The sequence below is a fragment of the Micropterus dolomieu genome, linkage group LG22 (genome assembly GCF_021292245.1).
Source record: "Micropterus dolomieu isolate WLL.071019.BEF.003 ecotype Adirondacks linkage group LG22, ASM2129224v1, whole genome shotgun sequence".
Taxonomy (NCBI): Eukaryota; Metazoa; Chordata; class Actinopteri; order Centrarchiformes; family Centrarchidae; genus Micropterus; species Micropterus dolomieu.
The window spans coordinates 28666857-28687596 of record NC_060171.1 but is presented as its reverse complement, the minus strand read 5'-3'; the positions used below and the strand labels follow the sequence as shown (position 1 = coordinate 28687596).

The window sequence follows — 20740 nt, the reverse complement described above, 5'->3', positions numbered from 1 at the left end:
GACCGACAATATTGTGCATTTACACCATAGAGTGTGCGTGCATTCAGGCTTAAAGTGCAGCATCTCATTTTCATAACTGAAGCAATTCAGATGCCATGCAATAAAGAACTTTGGATGATGCTGATGATGATGTGAACCCAATCTTGTAGCCACAGCTGTGGCATCGTTTGTTAAATTCTGTGTCTTAGCTATAACGTATTTACTCTTTTTGGACATGGACCGTGAACCTGATTTACTGGCTAAAGTGATGTTGTCCAATCATTCTTTTTTTTGTGAGGTTATATTGTTATTATCATGTTGTTGTGTGTGTTATTGTATTTTTTGCCTGTATTGTGAACAATTTTTAAATGTTAAAACATGATATTGACTAATCTTCTTGCCCATCAGGCTTCTGTAAGCATTTTTGGCAGGAAGTGATGAATGAAGAAGGGAAACATTCAGTTCCTTTTCAGATGCTGTGAAGGTCTTCTAAGCCTTTAATCAAAAAGCACACTGAATACACAGGGGTGTGTGGTACACACAAAGTATTGATTAAGGTTTTTACTTTTAGAACATTTCACTTTAATATTTACAATCAATTCAGCTGTTTATGTTACATCTTCGATCTACACGTCGAACAGAGTGCAAAATATAACTGATTAAAGTCAAACTCTGCAAGCCATACTATTTTTGTGTGTGGACGATCTTAGTTAGCAAGAATATGAGTTAGCCATGCTTTGGCAGAGCGGTGCTTTGATGCCAGTATGCTAACATGCTGACATTGATGATGCTAAGCAGGTATAATGACTATGATGTTCATATCCGTTTAGCATGCTAACATTTGCTATTTAGTACCAAACACAAAGTACAGTACAGCCGAGACCGATTGATTGTTTTGCAGGAATTTAATCACAAACCAAACTACTGGACGAGTTAAACTTTTTACCTGATGATGGGGAAAATTAAAAGTCAAAGGATTGCCACAGCAATTACAATTCACCCTGAGGAGGGCATAATTGTGTGCACCAGATTTTAGGGCAATCCATCCAATAGTTGTTTGAGCACATGAGCTTGTATGTGAACATATTTTTGCAGTTGAATAGGAATATGTTTCAGATAAATCTACCTTGCAGCAGCATTTTAACACTGAACACTTTGAAAACAGATGAGGGAAAATGTATAGTTCTAAAGAAAAAGAGAATTGTAAACTAAAGTTTACACATGCCTGACTTCTAAAATATCAGTCTTTTCCACAAACATGCAAACAGAGAGGCAATGTGACTGACCAGCATAAGGAAGTGAGGTACATCTCTGCAAGTGATTCACGTTGAAAACACAAAAAGTGTACTGTCTTTCCACTCCCCCAGTCCTGTCTGCACAGTCCAGTGAAAGTCAGAATATTGAAAATGTTGTGGTCTCCGTCACACAGATGCATTTACACTTGGATGGGGTTAAACCAGCTTACCGCATTTCATTATGTCATCCGTGTGGATCTTAATGTGTCTCTGTAATTATAACACAATACATTCTAAAGATTACACATTCAAAGGTCCAGAGAGATTCAACTCATCACACAATCATGTTTGCAATAAAGGTCTTGCTGCATGTTGTTGACAAATACTGTATGAACTCACAGATGGGCTCGCATCCTCTTGGGGCTTCTTTACTGAAAAATCTGAAGCACATTTGGCTTTTGCCAATTAATTTCCCCAAAGATGATCTACCAGCTTGAATAAGCCTTTCATGTTGGCCACAGATCTTGCTTCATAGCCATTTTGTACTTGCTAGGGCTCTTGCAGATCCCAGTCAACCCTGCAGAAAGTCACTAATGCATGAGAAACACTTCCTTCTCACCGTAGTCCGTCTCTTCTCCCACCGTTTCTCCCACCCTCCCCCTCCACCTAAAGGGCAAGGAAGTCGGGCTGGTCCTGTTGTGGCAACTCAGTTTGGGGTCATGCAGGAGGTTCCACATAAGCCAGATCTGAGGAACGCTGAGGCTGTGAACAACCATGAGTTCCCTGTAAAAACATGGGTCGAATGTCTGAAGGTGGGGCGCTGCAGACGGTCTGGGAATTCCAAAGGTCCGAAAGCCCTGGTGGCGCAATGGTTTGACGCTGATCAGCTGGAGACACATCCCCAGAAAGACATCATCAATGGGGAACAACTCCACCTGGAAGTTTAAAATAAAAAAGGATTGTAGATCTAAAACCTGTAAAAAGAGAGATACTAAAATATTCTAACTGACCAACTTTAATGTACCTGTTGACATGCAGAGCTAAGTCTCCGAGCTGTATGTCCCGACATGACAAACCCTCCTCCTCCAGCATAATTCGGATACAAACCCCCTCCATAAACAAACTCTGGCACAAAGTACTTGGAGTTGCGCCGGCGAATGGGTTTAGCATGGATAATTATATCACCAACAAACAGATCCTCATCTGGCTTTTGACCTTGTAGCATCTCTAATATATTCTCCACGTTAACATACACATCAGCGTCGCCCTTGAAAATGAACCTGTAAGAGAAAAAGATAATCATCAGCATCACATATGAGTCACATAAGGCTAAGGATCAGATCAGCTCCCATTTAGTTTAGCTTCATAAACACTGACTTGACATGGGGACAGGTGCTGTTAACCCATTTTAGAAAATGTGTTTCCTTCAGCGTCAGGTTGAAGAAGGTGTCATCAAAGTCCCAGAGCAGGATATCCCTAAACGTTTGACTCTCATAGGTCAAGAGCCGATCCCACAGAGGCAGCGCAGTACGATTCCTGGGAACTCCCAGCAGGAAAACAGTACGGATGGACACACCATTTTGGAAAAGTCCCTCTTTACCCCAGGTCCGACGTACCACCTAAAGACAATTAAGTGCAGAGAGAAAGAGATTAACTGACTGAGTGAGTAAAATGGTAAAGGAGACCTATTATACTGCTTTTCCAGTCCTGTATTGTAGTTCTGTGACTCCTCTATGGCAGCTTAGCATTAGAATTTTCTATCTATCACTTCATGCAGACCCTCATTTCAGCATCTGTCTGAAACAAGCTGGAGAGGCTCCTGTCTCTTTGAGACACTCCCCTCCAAAGTCCACTGTCTTCTTATTAGCCATTGTCTTATGTGTTTCTTTGAGAGTACTATCTGCGTGCACACAAATGTACAGAGGTAATCACAAAACGGCATGTCACTGAAAACACTAGTGAAAAATTTATTCAGGCTTTCTCTTCGACACCCGCCCTTTCATAGGTCTCAGTAAATGAGCTTGTAGATCATTTCAATTCTAAAATTACAAATGTTATTGATGCCATTGCAGCAACCAAGGTAAAGGTGGTCTCTGGTAAGAGAAGATCTCCATGGAGAAATGCCACGCTGGTTAGAACTCAAAAAAGAGAGTGTCGAAAAGCTGAACGCAGGTAGCAGAAAACAAATCTCCAGGTTCATTATGACGTCTATAAAGAGAGACTTCGCATTTATAATTTAAAACTGAGAAATGCAAGGCGGTCCTTCTTCTCTGACATCATCACCAAAAACACTAATAATGCACGTGCTACTGTCGACAGGCTAACCAACCTGTGTCTGTAGCCTCTGAACTTCTATCCACCAGGGCCTGCAATGAATTTGCCTCCTTCTTCACAGACAAAATTCAAACAATTAGACAAGCAATCAGTGTCTCCATGTCAGTAACAGGATATGCCTTGTCCCTGTGTCCAATTAAAAACAATTTATATAGCTTGAGACAATTGGATTCTATTAACCATAAAAACCTGGAGGACATAATACAACATCTGAAATCCTCCTCAGGCTGCCTTGATATTCTGCCTCTGATTGTCAACATGTCTCTCCTCTCAGGTATTTTCCCACAAGCCCTGAAAACTGCAGTCATTAAGCCACTCTTACAAAAGAGCAATCGAGACAGTTCACTAATGAGCAATTATAGGCCATATTAAATCTCCCATTTTGAAGTAAAATCATTGAAAAGGCTGTTTTTCAACAGCTTAGTGCTTTCTTGGCACTAAATAACTGTTTTGATGTCTTCCAATCAGGATTTCAACCACACCACGGCACTAAGTCGGCTCTTGTTAAGGTCTTCAATGACATCCATTTAAACACTGACAGTGGCAGAATTTCAGCCTTAGTATTATTGAATCTCAGTGCTGCATTCGACACGGTCGACCACAACATATTACTGGACAGACTTGAAAACTGGGTTGGACTTTCTGGCACAGTACTAAACTGGTTGGAATCCTACTTAAAGGACAGGGACTACTTTGTGTCTATACGTAATCACACATCTGAGCCAACAAAAATGACGTGGAGTTCCCCAAGGTTCCATTCTTGGGCCAATTTTGTTTAACATTTAAATGCTTCCACTGGCTCAGATTATGAAAAACAACAAAATATGTTACCATAATTATGCAGATGACTCACAGATTTACATAACCATATCACCAGGGGACTATGATCCCATACAGGCACTAAGTGACTGTATTGAGCAGTACTGTATTGAACAGGGATTTCTTTTAAATACTTTTACCTCATTATTTGAAGCTTTGGTTATGTTTAACATGAACATCTGACATTGTAACATTATACAAATGCCAGAATTTTCTTCAATTGAACAAAGATAAAACTGAAGTTATTGTTTTGTGATTGAAAGTCAGTGCTCAGCTTCAATCAGTAATGTTAAGAACCACAAACCAAGCCAGAAATCTTGGTGTAGTCATGGACTCTCATACTATCACCTGAAGAATATATCAAGGATTAGAGGACTTGGAGAAACTTTTCCATGCATTTATCTTCAGTCTACTCGACAACTGTAACGGTGTCCTTACAGGGCTCCCTAAGAAATCCATTAGACAGCTGCAGTTGATTCAGAACGCTTCTGCTTGAGTCCTCACTAAGACCAAAAAAGTGGATCACATCACTCCAGTTCTGAGGTCTTTACATCGGCTTCCTGTATGTCAAAGAATTGATTTCAAAATCCTGCTGTTAGTTTATAAAGCACTAAATGGTTTAGGGCCAAAATACATTTCTGATCTTCTGCTTCGTTATGAACCATCCAGACCTCTCAGGTCATCTGGGGCAGGTTTGCTTTCTGTCCAGAGTCAAAACTAAACATGGAGAAGCAGCGTTCAGTTATTATGCTCCGTATATCTGGAACAAACTCCCAGATAACTGCAGGTCTGCTGAAATTGTCAGTTTTAAATTAAGACTGAAGACTTTTCTTTTACCACTGTTTTTAATTCAATTAAATTAAAGCGGTAGATTGGTACCTTGGTACCTTTCACTGCACTGTAATGTCCAGTTTTCTTTTTCTTTGTTTTTAGATTTTCAGTGCCCTGATTGTACACTGCACTCTAACTTTTACTGTCCTGTTTTACCCCGTTTTTTATCCTGGTTTTATAATGTGTTTTATTTTTTAAATTTTCCTGTGTTGCTTTTATGTCTGATGTAAAGCACTTTGAGTTGCCTTGTTGTTGAAATGTGCAATACAAATAAACTTGCCTTGCCTTGCCTTACCAGGGGCGAGTACAGCGGCGACAAAATGTACCAAGGAAAACAAGTCGTTCAATCCGATAACATTGCAAACCAGTGCAAAACGTTTTGAGATTGAAGGTTGCCACAGGGTTGGGGCTGCATGTTCCTTTGTGGCGTGGGCAGCATTCTCTGCCTGGAGCAAATGACATATATGGAAATCCAGCTCGGAATGACATCATTCTGAGCCGTTGGTAGAAAAAACTGTTTAAAACAGAGCATTCAGAACAGGGGGATTTCTGAGGTTTTGGCTAACAGGGATTTCTTTTAAATACTTTTACCTCATTTGAAGCTTTGGTTATGTTTAACATGAACATCTGAGATTGTAACATTATAGAAATGCCACAAAATATGAAAAAGCATAATTGGTCCCCTTCAAGTTAAACCTGCTTTCATATGCCCAATTGTGAGCAGCACATTAGCAAACAATCACGTATTTACATTTTGAGCTGACACGGAGCAACATTTGGAGATATGTTTATGTCCACCAGACAATTGTAAGTCCAACATTTGTTCTATTTTTAGCTCTGGTTTTGGTCTCCACCATCCCCTGAGGGAAATATCTGGCTCTTTAGCTACTAAATGATCCACTGTGTTCACAAGCTAGTTGCTAATTTTGCCTGTCTTCTGTTCAGTGCTGGGCAGTTAATTTTTTATCAGAACATTTTCTATGAACAGCTGCTGGTTGCGGCTGAAAAACAACACTGCAGTGAGAGTGAACTAAAACAGTAAAGGCTGGAACAACAAGCAACAACAAGATCTCAGCTTAGGCGATAATGCTGAGGGAGCAATAGCAATTCAATCTGCTTTAACTTAGCAACTTTAAACTTAAAAGAAACCTTGAACTGTATTGTACAAAAGAATACAGCCTAATTTATGTAGTGAATCACAGCTAATTTAACAAAGGCAAAGGCCTACATACAACATGGCATATTTTACCTGACGTTTATCAAAATCTGCAGCGATAGATTTTACTGCAATGAGCATGTAGGGAGGCTTAGTAGACCCTTTACTTCCTCCTCCTTCTTCTTTGTCTGCTCCTATGATGTGACATTTCTCTGGCTGGTCTATGAGCAGCTTAAAGTCTCTGTTATCCTTTTCTCTCAGATAGCCTTCAAAGTCAAATGGTGGCATTGTGGGAAGGGCCTTGCAAGCCGCCTTAGTCGGCACAACATTTTTCCGTCGCAACGTGGATTTCCCCTTTGATTTGACCTGAGGTTTGGACTTGGCCTGAGGAGGTTTAGACTTGTCCTGGGGCTTGCAGAGAGGCAGCTGTGGCTCTGAAGGTCTGGACGTGAACTGCTAATCAGGAGAAATGATATAATTGATATAATGATTATAACATGTAAATGTCATCTTAATGAGCAAATGTATCAATGTATCTGCAAAAATGCTTCTCGGAACATCAAAGTATAAACAGAAATATGAAAGCGAAAAAACACGACATAGAAAAATAGTATCCTCATTTCTGTCTATATTGTTTCACTTTGTTAATCTCTTCATGTTTCATGATGAAATGTGTGCCTCTGTGAATCAGCACAGATGGACATTCACACAAACATAAACACAAACATACTGTGTGTACATACATTAATGCACTCTGCATGTACATACAGCACACAGAGCATCATATACTTATATGGGATGTGAACTTCCCTAATCTTATAAATAAGGGCCAGACTAACAAATTGTCATTCTTATTAACTTGAATTAGATCAGGTCATACCACTGGAGACTCCGGGATTACTTTGGCCCCACTGGCGCCCAGTAGGGTCCTGCTGGAGCTGGTAGAGCCATGAACTTCTAGCTTCCACACAGGTCTGTCCCACCCAGAGGAGAGCACAACCTGGAAAACATGGGTGGGATTTGATGGAACATGGTAAGAGGAAGTACTTTTCAAGAAGGAGGGGGTTATATTGTCTAGAAATGTACAAAAATCTTGATCTAACCCTTCCTATGCTGTGAGTGGTTCCATCCTCACCTGGCGTGCATAGAGCAGCAGACAGAATAGTATCAGTAGCAGCATCGTGCAAATCACATCTCCCTTCACGTGGAGGATCCTTCTCATGGTCACCATCTTCCTCAGCATCTTCTGAAGACACATACTTCAGCTTGGTATTGAACAGGAATGCACTGGAAAGGGGCCGCTGCAGTTCATGCTGCTTTTCAGACAGCTGTTGAGACCAATCCACAGCTAGGAGACAATTTGGGTTTGCAGGCTGATCCTCTATTTGATGAAGATATGTGGTGATTTTCCTTGCTGCTCTTTACTGCAGTGCTAAATATCACCTCAAACTGTATCCTGTAAAAATACATCCCTGCTGTTCTTTTTTCTCTTAGTGGTCAGGCATGTACTGTTGCACTGGGTGAAAAGTAACTAAGAGTGAGTTGGTCCTGTATCACTCATATCAGTGGATGGCCATCTTGTCTGTCTCCATCCTCCCCTTCTTCTAAGGGCACCAAATGGGCGGGGGCATTCTAGACAACACCAACAACAAAACATCAACAATCAGGGATCAAACAGGGACAACAGGCAGGAAATAACTGGGAATTGCAATGTAACACAATTTACATCAACTTTGGTGCTTCTTTTTACAATGAGGATATTGCCACTTGTCCTTTCCTCCATTATTTTGCTCTACTAAGGAAGATAAACTGGCCTGGTTGTCTACTTTGAAGCCCTCTCTCATCTTGTGCAATGCAATAAAATAATCTCCCTTTGTGGCATAAATCAATTCAGCAGATTCTTCTTAAATATGTCCCTGTGGCAAAAAAAGGGCAAATATGATGCAGTGTAGAGAAGAATAGACACTCAAATCATCTACTTTCCCATCCACAGTGCTTATTTACTTCTCAACAGCATGGTTTTGGTAATTTGGAGGTCACACAGATATAGGCATCTTTGTTAAAACTGGTTACATTTGGTTGAATAGTGAATAGTTGAACATGGGGCCTGCAGCTGGTCAAAGTAGTAACTCCTTGAGGACAAACAATGTCATGAATTTAAAGTAATACAATATGCTATTGCTTGCTGATAAAGTAGCAAATCTCTAATATGCAATATGTGTGTATATTTCTTGAGTCACATACCGATTCAAAACTGCTTTTAGGAGGGGGAGGGTTTTATGTAAGTAAACATGATGAGGGTAGCTACCAACTATTTCTTCAAAGAACACCGTGTCCCAACATTCATATCCCTGAAAGTCACCCATTATTGCTGACATAGAAAATTTGCTTTTGTATATATGTTACAGTTTAATCAGCTCTTTGACTCTGTCACAGAGCACAAATTCCAGACAAGCGCGACCGATACTGTCGCAAACCTCTCGCGCAATTAACACAGAAACAGAAAGCAGGCTGAACCAATATCTCTCTCTCTCTCTATATATATATATATATATTCCGCATATCGTGCAGTAGCCTATCAACAACAAGCCTGGCTTTATAATCATAATACGTGTGAAATCTCCCCTCATTAATGTAAATCATTCATACTTACCAGGCAAGACAGAGGAGGAGGTCAAAGTGAAAACATCTGTGCCGTGGATGCCTGAAAGTGCAACACAGACAGGCTCAACTCTGCACACGAACACACAGAGGAAACTGATTTCCAGTTTCCAAAGACAGCGATCCAGTGAAAAGAGAGGAGAGGGCTGTCCAGATGCTGTATTCATGAGTCTGCGAGGTAGGACAGAAGAGTTTTCCTGGCGCTGAGCCCGTGTGTATGAGCTGCGCTCGTGGTTGCCTTCAAGTGCTGTGGGAAATATCTCTACTATCAACGAAATGTGTTGAAAAGTACAAATTCATTTTTGAAAACATTACAGTTAATGAGTTTTCTTCATATGGGCTCAGATATTCAGGAAATACTAATACTGCTTGTTGTCAGTTTTAACGTCTGTGTAAAACAGGTGAGAAAAGTGACTTTTGTTACCACAACCAACATTGTGAACAATTATGAGCAATTATAAAATAGGAATACATTTATTCATTTAGCTGACGCTTTTATCCAAAGCGACTTACAATTGCTATATATGTCAGAGGTCGCACGCCTCTGGAGCAACTAGGGGTTAAGTGTCTCACAGTGGATGCAAACCCGGGTCTCACACACCAAAGACATGTGTCTTATCCACTGCACCATCACCACGCCAATACACACACACACACACACATATATATATATATATATATATATATATCGATTTGATAAATCACAAATCACATAATTTTGATATAAATCACAAAAGTCATATCTTGCCTGACAAATATTTGAATTTGAATTCCCCACTGTTACCTCATTAGTCTGTCAATCCAAAGTAGGTTGCTAGATGTAGCTACTAGATATGAGACTATGAGCTGGTAGCCAGAAGAGGGAGCTAACGAAGAGCATCTGAACGCAGCATCTTCATGCTTCAAACTGACCACGTGACGTAAACTCGCGCAAAGCAACTTCACGCCAGATGCCAACACAGCAACTGGGGAGGATGGTAGCAGAAGAAAGAAAAGAGAGGAGAGACTTTTGTAAACACCCTCCAGAATAATAAGCAGCACAGCCTACATTGCTGATGTATGTCCAAAAACTGGAAGCAATGTCCCATCACTTTAAGCTCATGCTGTGCCGCCAGGCTTTGTTCTCTTGCAGAACTTGATCTTACATTTTAGATGGGATCCATAAGTTTCCAAAAACACCACATTAATGTTTTTTATTTAAAGTTATACAAAATGATTAATATTAACTTTATTCCCCTTTCTTTTCACCGTTATGTGCTGCTGTCTTCGAGAAGAGGCGTATGTGGTAGAAAACTGGACTCTTACAACACCAGATACTTTTCAAATACACACTAATTCTAACTTCCATGTTCAAATCCATCAGCGGTACACTCAGAATAAACAGCTGAGCGAGCCAACTTGTCTGAGAATGACATCATGCCCTTATAAAACTGCAACAATAACGGTTACACAACCTTTTAAAACACATGTTCATTTAGTGATGGTTTCTGCAAACTTACATTTACAATCTCTGTGTACAATCTACAAAAGGTAAACAAGTTCAACACACAGTACTGGTCCTATGTGACATTCATTAATTTAAAAGAGTTTTCTTTGGCTACAAACAGCACACAAACACACAACAGCTGGGAGCAGAGACCTGAGTCTGAGCGACCTGACACACACAACTATCAGGGCCACCAGTGACTTCCAATGGCACGACTGTCTGGCAGGAAGCTGCTGTCTGTCTTGCTCCAGCTGTGCTCTCTCTAAACATCACTGCATCAGCTGAATTAAACAGTTCAGGGTGCTGATCCAGCAGCTAGTCATTTTCTCTAAACCCTCGTGTCTTTGGGGAAACAGTTTGGATGACTTTTCTGAAGTTTAAACATCTCCTAGACACATGTGCAACATCACCCGGGAACCCCTCTAGTATGTTCATCGGACATTAGGCTTAACTCTTTCTTTCTTAACTCTTAAGTACTGATTCTATCACACTATATGTGAGCGTGTAACTGGAGAAAAACACAAACTTTTGTTTTGCACGAGTTTCAGACAGCAGCAATATGTTGAATATTTCTGATCAAATAATTAAATTTTCTCACTGTACTCAGGCCATCTTTGTTCTGTTGCATTGGAGAATCAGTATGGGGAGCGTCGCAGCTCTTGTGTCGCTCTTGCCTGCTGACTCCTACATTCATATTGACAATTATCTACCTAAGCTGTAACTGCACTAAATCAAGCTCTTCCAAACAGCCACACAGCTAGACTGAGATGGATGATTACCAGTGCACTAAGCCTGTGGTGAGCGTTTTATTTCCGTGAGCTAGCAGTAAAAGTATTATGGAGCTGGTGCCAAATGTTGCTGCCAGGCTGTTGCTTATTCCTAAATCATGGAAAAAGATAGATTAAGGCTACAACGGCGTCCCCAAATCACAGTCTTAGTGTCTTCTGCCTTTCATTTCAAAATGTTCATCTCACTGGTGAGACACCCTTGCTGGTGCAGTGTTTAAAACAGGCGAAGTTCATTCAACATGACAGTACTGATCAGTTGTGCTTGTGACCGCCGTTCTCATTCCAATCCGTTTGTCCATTTCTGCCTTCCCACTGCCTCTACTCTCAGGAGGATGCAGTGCCAGCTCTCATGATCCTGAAGAGTGCATTGACGTTATTGCTCTTGATAGCGTCTCGACAGGCAGAGATCACTTGGTTCTTGGGCTTACCCACTGAAGACAAGGGGGAGCAGTGACAGACAGATTAATATGAGGAGACGAGACAGGTATGCAAGATGTAACAACACATAACACACATTTACTGTTGATTTTGTAGGTTAGCCTGTTGAACTTGGCGTTAAGAAGTTGTGGGGCACAGGCTGTGCGATGTGAACTAATGTTGTAATATTGAGGGACAGTCAAGAGAAAGTGTGTGAATGTTAAGTCTCATTTGAAGTCTAGATCTAACATCCCCCCCCTCATTGACCAAATGGTCAAAGAGTAGGTAGAATTTCAGTCGACCAAGATTTATTTGGTTGACTATACCCCTAGATCTCCCTACATAGTACATACTTTGTTATTACTGTTGAATACATATTATTGATGTTACTTGCATCACTGTCATGGACAAAATAAATGTTTTAATGGCTGAATGTGAGTAATTTGCAGAAATTTGCTTGTTAATGTTTTAAAGCAACATGTTTTTAACCAGAGGTTGTGCCAGCTCCACTACAGTCCAGCCACATCTAAAGAAGACAGCATAAAAAAATGGCAACATGTCATGTCATGAGTGTTGTTTCCCTGCTAAGACGAAACTCTTTTCATACCTAATACGCCACATATTGTTACCAAAAAAGGTTGTTTCCAGCCATACTCAAGTACTCTCCAAAGCATTAAACTGGCTTAAACCATGTTAATAATATGATTTAACAAACAGACTGCTTTTTGTGACCAGACAGTGCATAAACACAGATATTTCACATTCTTTGCAAGCACTCTAACAGTGCTGTGATTTAAATAAATTAAATAAAAAAATATATATATGTAGTCCCTTACCCACATCAGCAAAGCTTTTAATATTCACTAATGTGCAAAAGCTTTGGAGCTAAATAAATTTGTGCTGGCAAAGACTTGAGAGAAGAAACATACCTGAATCCAGGTACACACATGCACTACATTCCAAAAAACTACCCACCTACAATAATATTGATTGTCCCAGACAATCCCTGACTTGCACATCCACTCTCTCCTACACAACAGGCTTGACTTAAAGCCAGCCAGCCAGCCCACATACAGTACTGTTGTGAAGGAATTGTGGTTTTTACAGTGTATCTTACACATACACATGCACTCACACGCACACACACAGTGGCCTACCTCTGAGTCTACCAGCCCGCTGTATGGCCTGGTTGACAGACTTGAGGCAGGCCAGTAGTGCATTGTGGTTGTTAGAGCGGATTTTATACTCGTTGATCAGATCTCTGTTTAGGTCGTACAGCTCTCTGTAACGCTTCTTTGTAGTTGTCCTACAGAGGGCAAGAGAGAAAATCAGAGAGAAAGTATTGGGAAGAGAGGGAGAGAAAGATGAAGAGTGAGTTGGTCCTACGGTAAAAAAAGACTATATATCAGTCTTATCAACTTATGGTGAAATATATGCTTAACATTATAACCTTCATGAAGGTAGGAAGACTGCTGCATTAGTTTTAGCCAGATACATAATGAACTGGCAACTATTTGTATGTGTTCTTCATGTTTTTGATAACAATTGCTCTTTTGTTTCAGAAGTCAGTAGTTAGAGTTTTTGCAATACAATCGACCGTGTTCACAGCAGACATCTGGAATTATCATAGTGGAAAAAGCCCAGTAACATGATGCAGTAATGATGCCGCTCTCTTTTTGATGCTCTTAAACAAGCTGGCACAATACCACGGCTCTGTAAGTGGCTGACCTAAATGGCATCCAACCATCAGAAATGTTATTTCAATTATTCTCAAGCGCCCTGGTACATTTTTCAGATCAGAACTCAAATTCTCAAAACTACATGTTCAACCTCCACATCGTCTCGTCACTTGTGAACATCATAAAAGCAATTTCTCATACTTTTGAACAAAATGCTTTGACACATTTATGCAATTGATTATGTACAATTGTCTGTTGTTTCCTCTATTTCTCAGTTGCTTATGTCATGTTGATTACAATGTTTTATACTGGTTCTCTTATCATTGCTTAGACCAAGACAGTCAAAATGCAAAGACATCTTGTCAAATGACAGACAGTGCACTCTCAAAGGTTGATAACTACCCACTATGTAATACTGTCCAATTGCTAACATTGTATTCTTAGGCAGCTGACTTGATGCCAGCCATGGCACACACTATACTTTCAACAAAACATTTATTTGACGACACTGTGGACCGGCCCAGATTAGGTTGCACTCTCCGACCAGCCTCTGTCTTACTTAGGTTGATTACATGGTCTGTAATTTTTGCCTGTATCTCAGCCTTTCTCAGGCTCTTCGTCATCCTCTGTGCCCCCCTCTCCTCCTCACCATACCTCTTGCACAGGCAGACTCTTGTCACCGTCTGTCTCCTGCATGCTCAATATTCCACAGCTATAACACTGAGTCTTACCCTTGCAGTATGCTGTAAATTGAACAGCAGTTGCGTTTGGTTGCGCTAAGTTGTGAGGAAATTAAATTGTTCCCCATCTAGCCTGAGTCTACCTGACAACTTTAACAACACTATTACATAACTAATTATGCATCTTATATAATGCGTGACAGGTTATTGTGAGTTTTGGTCGCTCTATTTAGCATGTAGGGATTTACACAATGTACATGTGTATAATTGCATTTGAGAGAAATATGATTCAACAGCAAACAAATGCAAAGTAATTTGATCTGAAGGTTTTCCTCAGTGCATTTTGTGCCAAAGCAATTATAAATTACTATAGTCATGTGAACAACTGACCTTATGTTCATATAAATAGTCACAAAGTTTAACAAAGTTCGACGATTGTGCCAAAGTGATTGAGAAAAACTCTTAAGAGCTGTTTCCCATTATTACATTTATAAACTTGTAAATTTTTTCCATTGTACTATGCAGTGCTGTCTTGTCTTTTTCTTTTATGTATCACAATGACATGCTCCGTCATCAAATGTGTAGCACAAAACAAAGTGTAACTGTGAATCCTGTCCAATCTCTTGCAATGTTTAACTTCATACTGTTGAAATTGAAATATGTCGGAGAGAAAAAGTGCCTCATTGCCCCATCATCGTCATTAAAACCATACCCACAGTTTGCAGTACACTGTTGTATTCACAACATAGCTAAAGATTCTGACTATCTTCTTTGTAAACAATGACACAAGGATTAGTCAGGTTCACTGATATTTACTTTTGAGAGGTAGACTAATGAGTTTGAGCAAATTATGGGCTTTTGCAGGTAATCCACTATGTGGTGCTGTTTGTACGACCTGTTTCGAGAAATGGACTTACTGTTTTGCAAATGTTAAGGATGATTTGAGAAATGTGACTGTACACTATGACATGTAAATATGTCTGCTGATGTGTTGCCTGTATTTTACATACAAGGATTATAAATGAAAGCAGTTTAAACTACTGTCACTATATAAAGGGGTACTGTATGCATATTGTGACCACTTACATGTCACCCATAAGGCGAGCGTCCTCTGCTTGCACCAGCATGTTCCTGATGTAGTTGGAGTGGTCGGCCATAGCTGCAGTTAACTTCTGGTGGACGGAATGGAACTCGTCCACCTAGCACACAGACATTTCAGACTCAATATTAAACTTTCTGCTGCGTCGACTCAATGATACTTCTCTCCTAACTTTTAGCTCGCACTCAAAACAAACCAGAGTCACTGAATTCTCTTTCTGGACAAAAAAACAAAAGTGATTCCTCATGTGCTCCCTGACTTTCTCCACTTTGTAGTCAAAGTCGCAGTCATAAAGGTCAATGTGCGCATCACAATTGACAGAAGGTAGAATAAACAGCAAAAACCGTTTCTGACAGGTTTCAATCTGATTAAGGCCAAACCTCAGTGAGTGTACTGCGTAGCTCCTCAAAGTATCCGGGGAAGTCTGCTTCTGCTGACAAGTCCTCGATTGCCAGGAAGGAGGCCAGTGACTGGACCAAATCTCCCGCCAGGTCGATGTCGTCGGTTCTCAGAGTGATCTGATTGGGCAGATTAGAGATTAATTAACTGACTAATTTTAGTAGCTTTAAAAGGAAATGCCATGGGCTATTGGAACTTTGTGCAAATTAACATATCTGTTTTGCTTATTCATGATAAGGTAGTGTATATGTAAATGATTTACATATTCACATTTCCCTTTATGAGAACAAAAAAAAGTTAGCTTAAGTATGCACAACTCAAACCCTTTCTCTTTAAATACTAGATTTTAATGTCCATCATTGTCGTAATTTATTCAATGTATTTTTTATTGCGGTTGTTGTTGTTTTTGTCTTATTCGTACCTGTCCATTGCTGGCCATGCTGATGGACAACAGTCCCCCTCCTCTTAGTGAATTGAAAGTGACGTCAGGACTGTCTACTCCCTCGGGAAGCAGGAAGTTCTGATTCAGCCACATCACCACCTACACACACACACACACACACACACACACACACAAACGTGTGCACATGTAAACAATTAGATACATATATCAGCATGTTATTGGCTTGAACATGCTGTTTGACTAATCAGAAGCACATATCCCATTGTTCTGTCTTCTTGAAAGTCACATCGACAGCCTACCCGCTGTGGTCGGTCGTTGATGCTGAAGGCGACCCTTCCAGTGGGCAGAGCGGCTGAGGGTTCAACTGTGATGTCATACATGGAAAAACGAGGCAGCTGCCGAGTGATTTCAAACACATGGAATTGGGTGCTGGGAAAAGAAAGGAAATGCAAAGAAGGCAGTGTGGGGGGCAGAAAACAAAGTAGAGGTTAATTACATGGGATGAAATATACAATGATTATATGATAACTTGTCTTACACACCTAGTTTTCCCTCCAACAAAAGCTTTGATGTGCAGATCTACTGGTATGTCTTTTGGGGGGACAATGGGGACTCGGACACAGCCTGACAAGTTCTGGGCGCTGGGGTGGACAACGTGGCTTTCCCCCTCAAATATCCCCTCTGCAAAGATGAGCACTGCACGGATAATGGTTTCTGGAGAGGATAAAGAAGAGATTCAAGGACATATGAGAATTCAGTCAGTCCTTGACATGCTTGATATTCTTACGTAAGTGCTAAAACACTCTACCATTTGGTGTTGAAATGCTGAGCTCTACATGGGCCTTTTGGACCTCTGCAGCAGGTCTCACTGACAGTGCTGTCTGGAGCTGAGTGTTGGCTGGTATGACACCCATCCCACTGTTTGTCTCTGACACACCCTGCAACAAATGTACAGTTTGTGTTGATGCACATACAATGTACAGCCAAATGTCAACAAAGAATCCTGCGATGATTTATATGAAGTCTATTATCTCTGAAACAAACAGGGATATGGCTAAAATATGATAAAAAAAATTTAAAGTGTTTCAAACAAAAACAGATTACAAGAATCAATCAAATGAGTGACCTGAAGTGAACATGAAAGTGTTAAGAGGTTTGCATGTCTTTTTCAGTTTTTTGGCCTAAGGGTGATGCTGGCAGTCATTATGGCAAGCCGCTTTTGTGTAAGCATGGGAATCCCAGTGTGAGATAAATATGCTGCCTATTATAATGACAATCTCAAAGGTAAGATGAATATATGACAAGGTATGTAATGCAAACAGCAACCAAATGGCAAAGCCCTAGATAGTATTTTCTGTCTAACAGACTTGTATAGACAATCTGATTGAACCGGTGAAAACAGAGTCTCTGTGTGCTTTTGCTCTGCAAACATGATTGCAATGCATTCTGTGTATTATGAGACACTTTGATTAGTAAATCTTTTCTCAGTCCCTTTTTCTCAACAAAATAAATATTTTAAGAGAAAAATTAAGTGCTAATATGTTCGCGATTCAAATTAATTAAACCAAATATTTACTGACGATATGTTTTGAACATTTATAATATTGTTATTGAGGAAAATTATATTGTGATAATTATCATTATTGTTTTATTGCCCAGCCCTATTGTCAAGAACCAAAAGGTATCACGTATGATATAAATAAATAAATTACTGAATACATTATGTAACACAGTTTTTGTTCCTGGAAGGAAGCCTCAAGACCCTCAAGACTTCTTCCCTAAGCTGTCTGAGGCAAAGTCTGAGGTGTCTGAGGCAAAGTCCATGTTAGTAATAAGTAATTAAATTCAAAATATCACTGTCCTGGTCATAAAAGCAAGTTCGTGTGGAATAATACCCATTATCTATACTTTTGAGGCATAAGCAATTAGGAAATAACATTGAAAAAAAATGTTACACTAAACTAAATAATAAATGAATACATTACTGAATAAATGTTACCTTGGCATTTTCTTCATAGTTGCGTAGCTCCAGCAACAGATTCTGTCTGCGCTGGCTGAGCTCTCTAATGAGGTCCTGTTCAGCACTGGAGTCCATAAGATTTCCTTTAAGGTCCTTACTGGCTGGCAGGTAACCACGGACTACAAGATACACACGTTTACATTGATGAGATCCTAATCCAAACTTAAAGGGTCAATTCTCCCAAATCACCATTAGCATGTTTGCATGCTTTGTCTCAACTGCACTAACAGGAATTTGGTCTTTTTTTTTGTGGGGAATCAATACATTAACTGAAGTATTGAGGAAGTGGACATTTTTGATCCTGCTGGGGGCAATGGTATTTAGTTTACAGCACAAGATTTTTGTCAAAGCATTTATCCAGGAACACACACATTGACACACATTAAAATTCAACCAGTTCCAACATGTTTTCTCATATGCATACGCACTTACGCAGAAAACGTACAGGCACACACATCCAAACAACATACCTTCTCCCTCTACGGAGGTGCAGATAAGTTGTTTCTGTCCATCCAGCCGGTAGTCTCCCTCCACCACTCCAGCCACAGAAGAGGAGAAGTTGTCTTTGAAAATGACCTCACCTGTGCGGTCGCTACGAGCATCAATCTGAAATATAAGTGGAATGTGATCAAAGACAAAAGAGAAGCTAGAGATACAATAGAAATTAATGATCTGTTGTGTTGTGACATATCCCATTTCTTAAGTGTGACAGGCTGTTTCTAGCCTGCCATGTTGTGTGCTGACCTTTCCATTGGACCAGCCAGTGATAAGCTCCACCACCCCATCAGCATTCAGGTCAAAGGCATGGATGCTCATTGCGTGATTCTTGGACTGAATGGGGAGAGAAAAACATGTGTGTTTGTATATATAGCTCCTAAAGAGTGCGGAGTGTTAAAATATCATGCTCATGCTGGTTCAAATCGTTCCGGACATGTAACAAATCATCGGACAGTGTGCATGACAACAGATAGAGAAGGGAGGGACAGAGCTGAAGCTGTCGGTAGAAAAACCAGAGGGTACCTTAATCCTCCAGTAGCGGGCGGTGCGGTCATAAACTCCCACCGTGCCATTAGCCAGGGCATAGCCAAACCTGCTGCCATGCATATGGCACAGCGATGTTACGGTCTATATGGAGAAGGACAGAGGGATAGAATGTCTTGTCAAAAATATTACTCTGCTCCAGTAGACCACAAGACAGATATGATAATCCACAAGATAAGAGTAGTAATGAGATTACAAATCATAATTGCGGCACTGTTCCCTGTATAAAACATAATTTAAAGCATTGAAAAGGCACACTGTTGTCAGTATAGATTTTCTCTGGAGTCAACAAGCTTAAAAAGAGTGAAATCCATACCTCATTTTCAGTCATTTCAGACACAAGCTCATCCTCTTTGAATACCCTGATGTCAAAGTCCTCCGATCCTACCAGGAGCTGTAAACACAATATGCAATAGATGACAGCGTGTTTTTTAATGAACAAATTACCATATTAATGTGAATGAATCTTTCATTTAACTCATGGCTATAGTTCAAACACAACTGTAAACACTGTTGAAGTAGAGAGATATAGAAAACAAGAGAGAGGCCACACAGCATGTGTATCAGACTGTCAGCCAGCCGAGACTTACCTCATTTTTCCCATCTCCAGTGAAGTCACAGAGCACCAGAGATCTGACATTATCTCCAGTTACCTAATAACAAAATAGTTCATGACTACATTAATTTAGCTGATTCTGCCATTTAAAGGAATGTTCATTCTTGACATGGATTGAAAATAATCGTAGATACAAAAATATGCTTATCTACTAATGTAAATTGAATAGGCCTAATCAAATAAATTGGGCAAATGTTCTTGTCTAATTAGTGGCTAGAATATGGTTGGGTATACAGAAATATGCTATTAACAACAAGCTCAGGACTAATGGCTAAACCTTAAAGGTTTTCAACATTCAGTTTCAGAAATCACTGGGAAAATTTCATGTAGGTGTCACTATCTCATGAGTTGTGTGTTATATTGCTTTTCTTACCGTCCAGAAGTGGTCGTTGCCCTCATAGTCAAAGCCTTGTAAGGCACAGTTCCCTCCAATAATGGCAAGAGGAGACGGGATGTCCCCGAGTTTCCCCAACACAATAGCATTCGCCCCATCCGTCACCTACACCCACACAGAAGAAACAGAAACAACAGAAACAGATCCTCAACAAAAGCACGTCTGTTTCAGGACAAACAAAAGACTTTCAGAGCATCCATCACCTTTGTGTATTTGTGGCACTTCTTTTCTAACTTATCTTGGGGCCGCTACTTGGGCTATCTTGACCACTGTCCTTTTCAAAGCTCATGTCATGTGTGCTAGCTACATCATTGTCATGCTCAAGTTCTGCTTTTAAATAATCAGATTCATAAATGGCACAAAAACAAAATCCTCATCATTAGATATATCTTTATTTCCAGCATTACTGTCATCAAAGAAAGTGCTGCTCTGCACTATACCTGACACCCAGGTGCTGCACCATCATGTTACTGGGACAGTAAGCTAATATAAACAAACTTTTTCATCGTGTCTGTATAGTGACATAGTGACAACAGTGCAATCATGAGGTCAAATAGGAACACACAAGTGCCCACTATCGCTTCCATCCAGCATACCGTGAATTGAAAAGGTAATACTCTTACACATACCACTGGTCTCTAGTGTTACCCTAGTACCCTAAACACTAGACACTTTTTTTGGGGGGGGGGGGGGGGGGGGGGGG

General features: G+C 40.3%; 2 protein-coding genes across 5 annotated transcripts in view; both read right to left on the bottom strand.

The window, feature by feature from the left end:
• Positions 1-441: 441 nt before the first annotated feature.
• b3gnt9 (UDP-GlcNAc:betaGal beta-1,3-N-acetylglucosaminyltransferase 9) lies at positions 442-9215 on the bottom strand. Of its 2 annotated transcripts, none has more exons than XM_046037303.1 (7): positions 9008-9215; positions 7490-7986; positions 7235-7354; positions 6448-6807; positions 2592-2833; positions 2239-2494; positions 442-2149 (listed from the first exon to the last, which is right to left on the bottom strand). In XM_046037303.1, exons 2-7 carry the CDS (start codon positions 7610-7612, stop codon positions 1805-1807), a joined length of 1446 nt encoding a protein of 481 aa, XP_045893259.1. In that variant the 5' UTR covers positions 7613-7986; positions 9008-9215; the 3' UTR covers positions 442-1804. The 2 variants fall into 2 exon arrangements, with proteins under 2 accessions (XP_045893259.1, XP_045893258.1); XM_046037302.1 differs by having other exon boundaries at positions 6448-6810; positions 9008-9214.
• Positions 9216-10193: 978 nt separating this feature from the next.
• The window catches only part of bbs2 (Bardet-Biedl syndrome 2), a 14954-nt gene continuing 4407 nt past the window's right edge, over positions 10194-20740 (bottom strand). For 2 of the 3 annotated variants that reach the window (XM_046037300.1, XM_046037299.1), the window contains exons 4-18: positions 20017-20142; positions 19618-19680; positions 19344-19421; positions 19007-19111; positions 18731-18817; positions 18457-18592; positions 17966-18105; positions 16775-16904; positions 16509-16680; positions 16266-16395; positions 15985-16104; positions 15545-15682; positions 15152-15264; positions 12864-13012; positions 10194-11720 (exon numbers count right to left, since the gene is read on the bottom strand). In XM_046037300.1, coding sequence (XP_045893256.1) covers positions 11614-11720; positions 12864-13012; positions 15152-15264; positions 15545-15682; positions 15985-16104; positions 16266-16395; positions 16509-16680; positions 16775-16904; positions 17966-18105; positions 18457-18592; positions 18731-18817; positions 19007-19111; positions 19344-19421; positions 19618-19680; positions 20017-20142 — 1794 coding nt within the window. In that variant the 3' untranslated portion in view covers positions 10194-11613. The remainder of the gene's footprint in view (positions 11721-12863; positions 13013-15151; positions 15265-15544; positions 15683-15984; positions 16105-16265; positions 16396-16508; positions 16681-16774; positions 16905-17965; positions 18106-18456; positions 18593-18730; positions 18818-19006; positions 19112-19343; positions 19422-19617; positions 19681-20016; positions 20143-20740) is intronic. The other variant, XM_046037301.1, reaches the window with a different exon arrangement.

What these genes read in the sequence shown, in the direction of transcription:
- b3gnt9 (XM_046037302.1), bottom strand. Translation starts at nt 7,612, where the DNA reads ATGTGTCTTCAGAAGATGCTGAGGAAGATGGTGACCATGAGAAGGATC. An exon ending in TGCTGCTCTATGCACGCCAG is followed by an intron (nt 7,355 to 7,489) that starts GTGAGGATGGAA and finishes CATGTTTTCCAG; the next exon opens with GTTGTGCTCTCCTCTGGGTG. An exon ending in TAATCCCGGAGTCTCCAGTG is followed by an intron (nt 6,811 to 7,234) that starts GTATGACCTGAT and finishes TCTCCTGATTAG; the next exon opens with CAGTTCACGTCCAGACCTTC.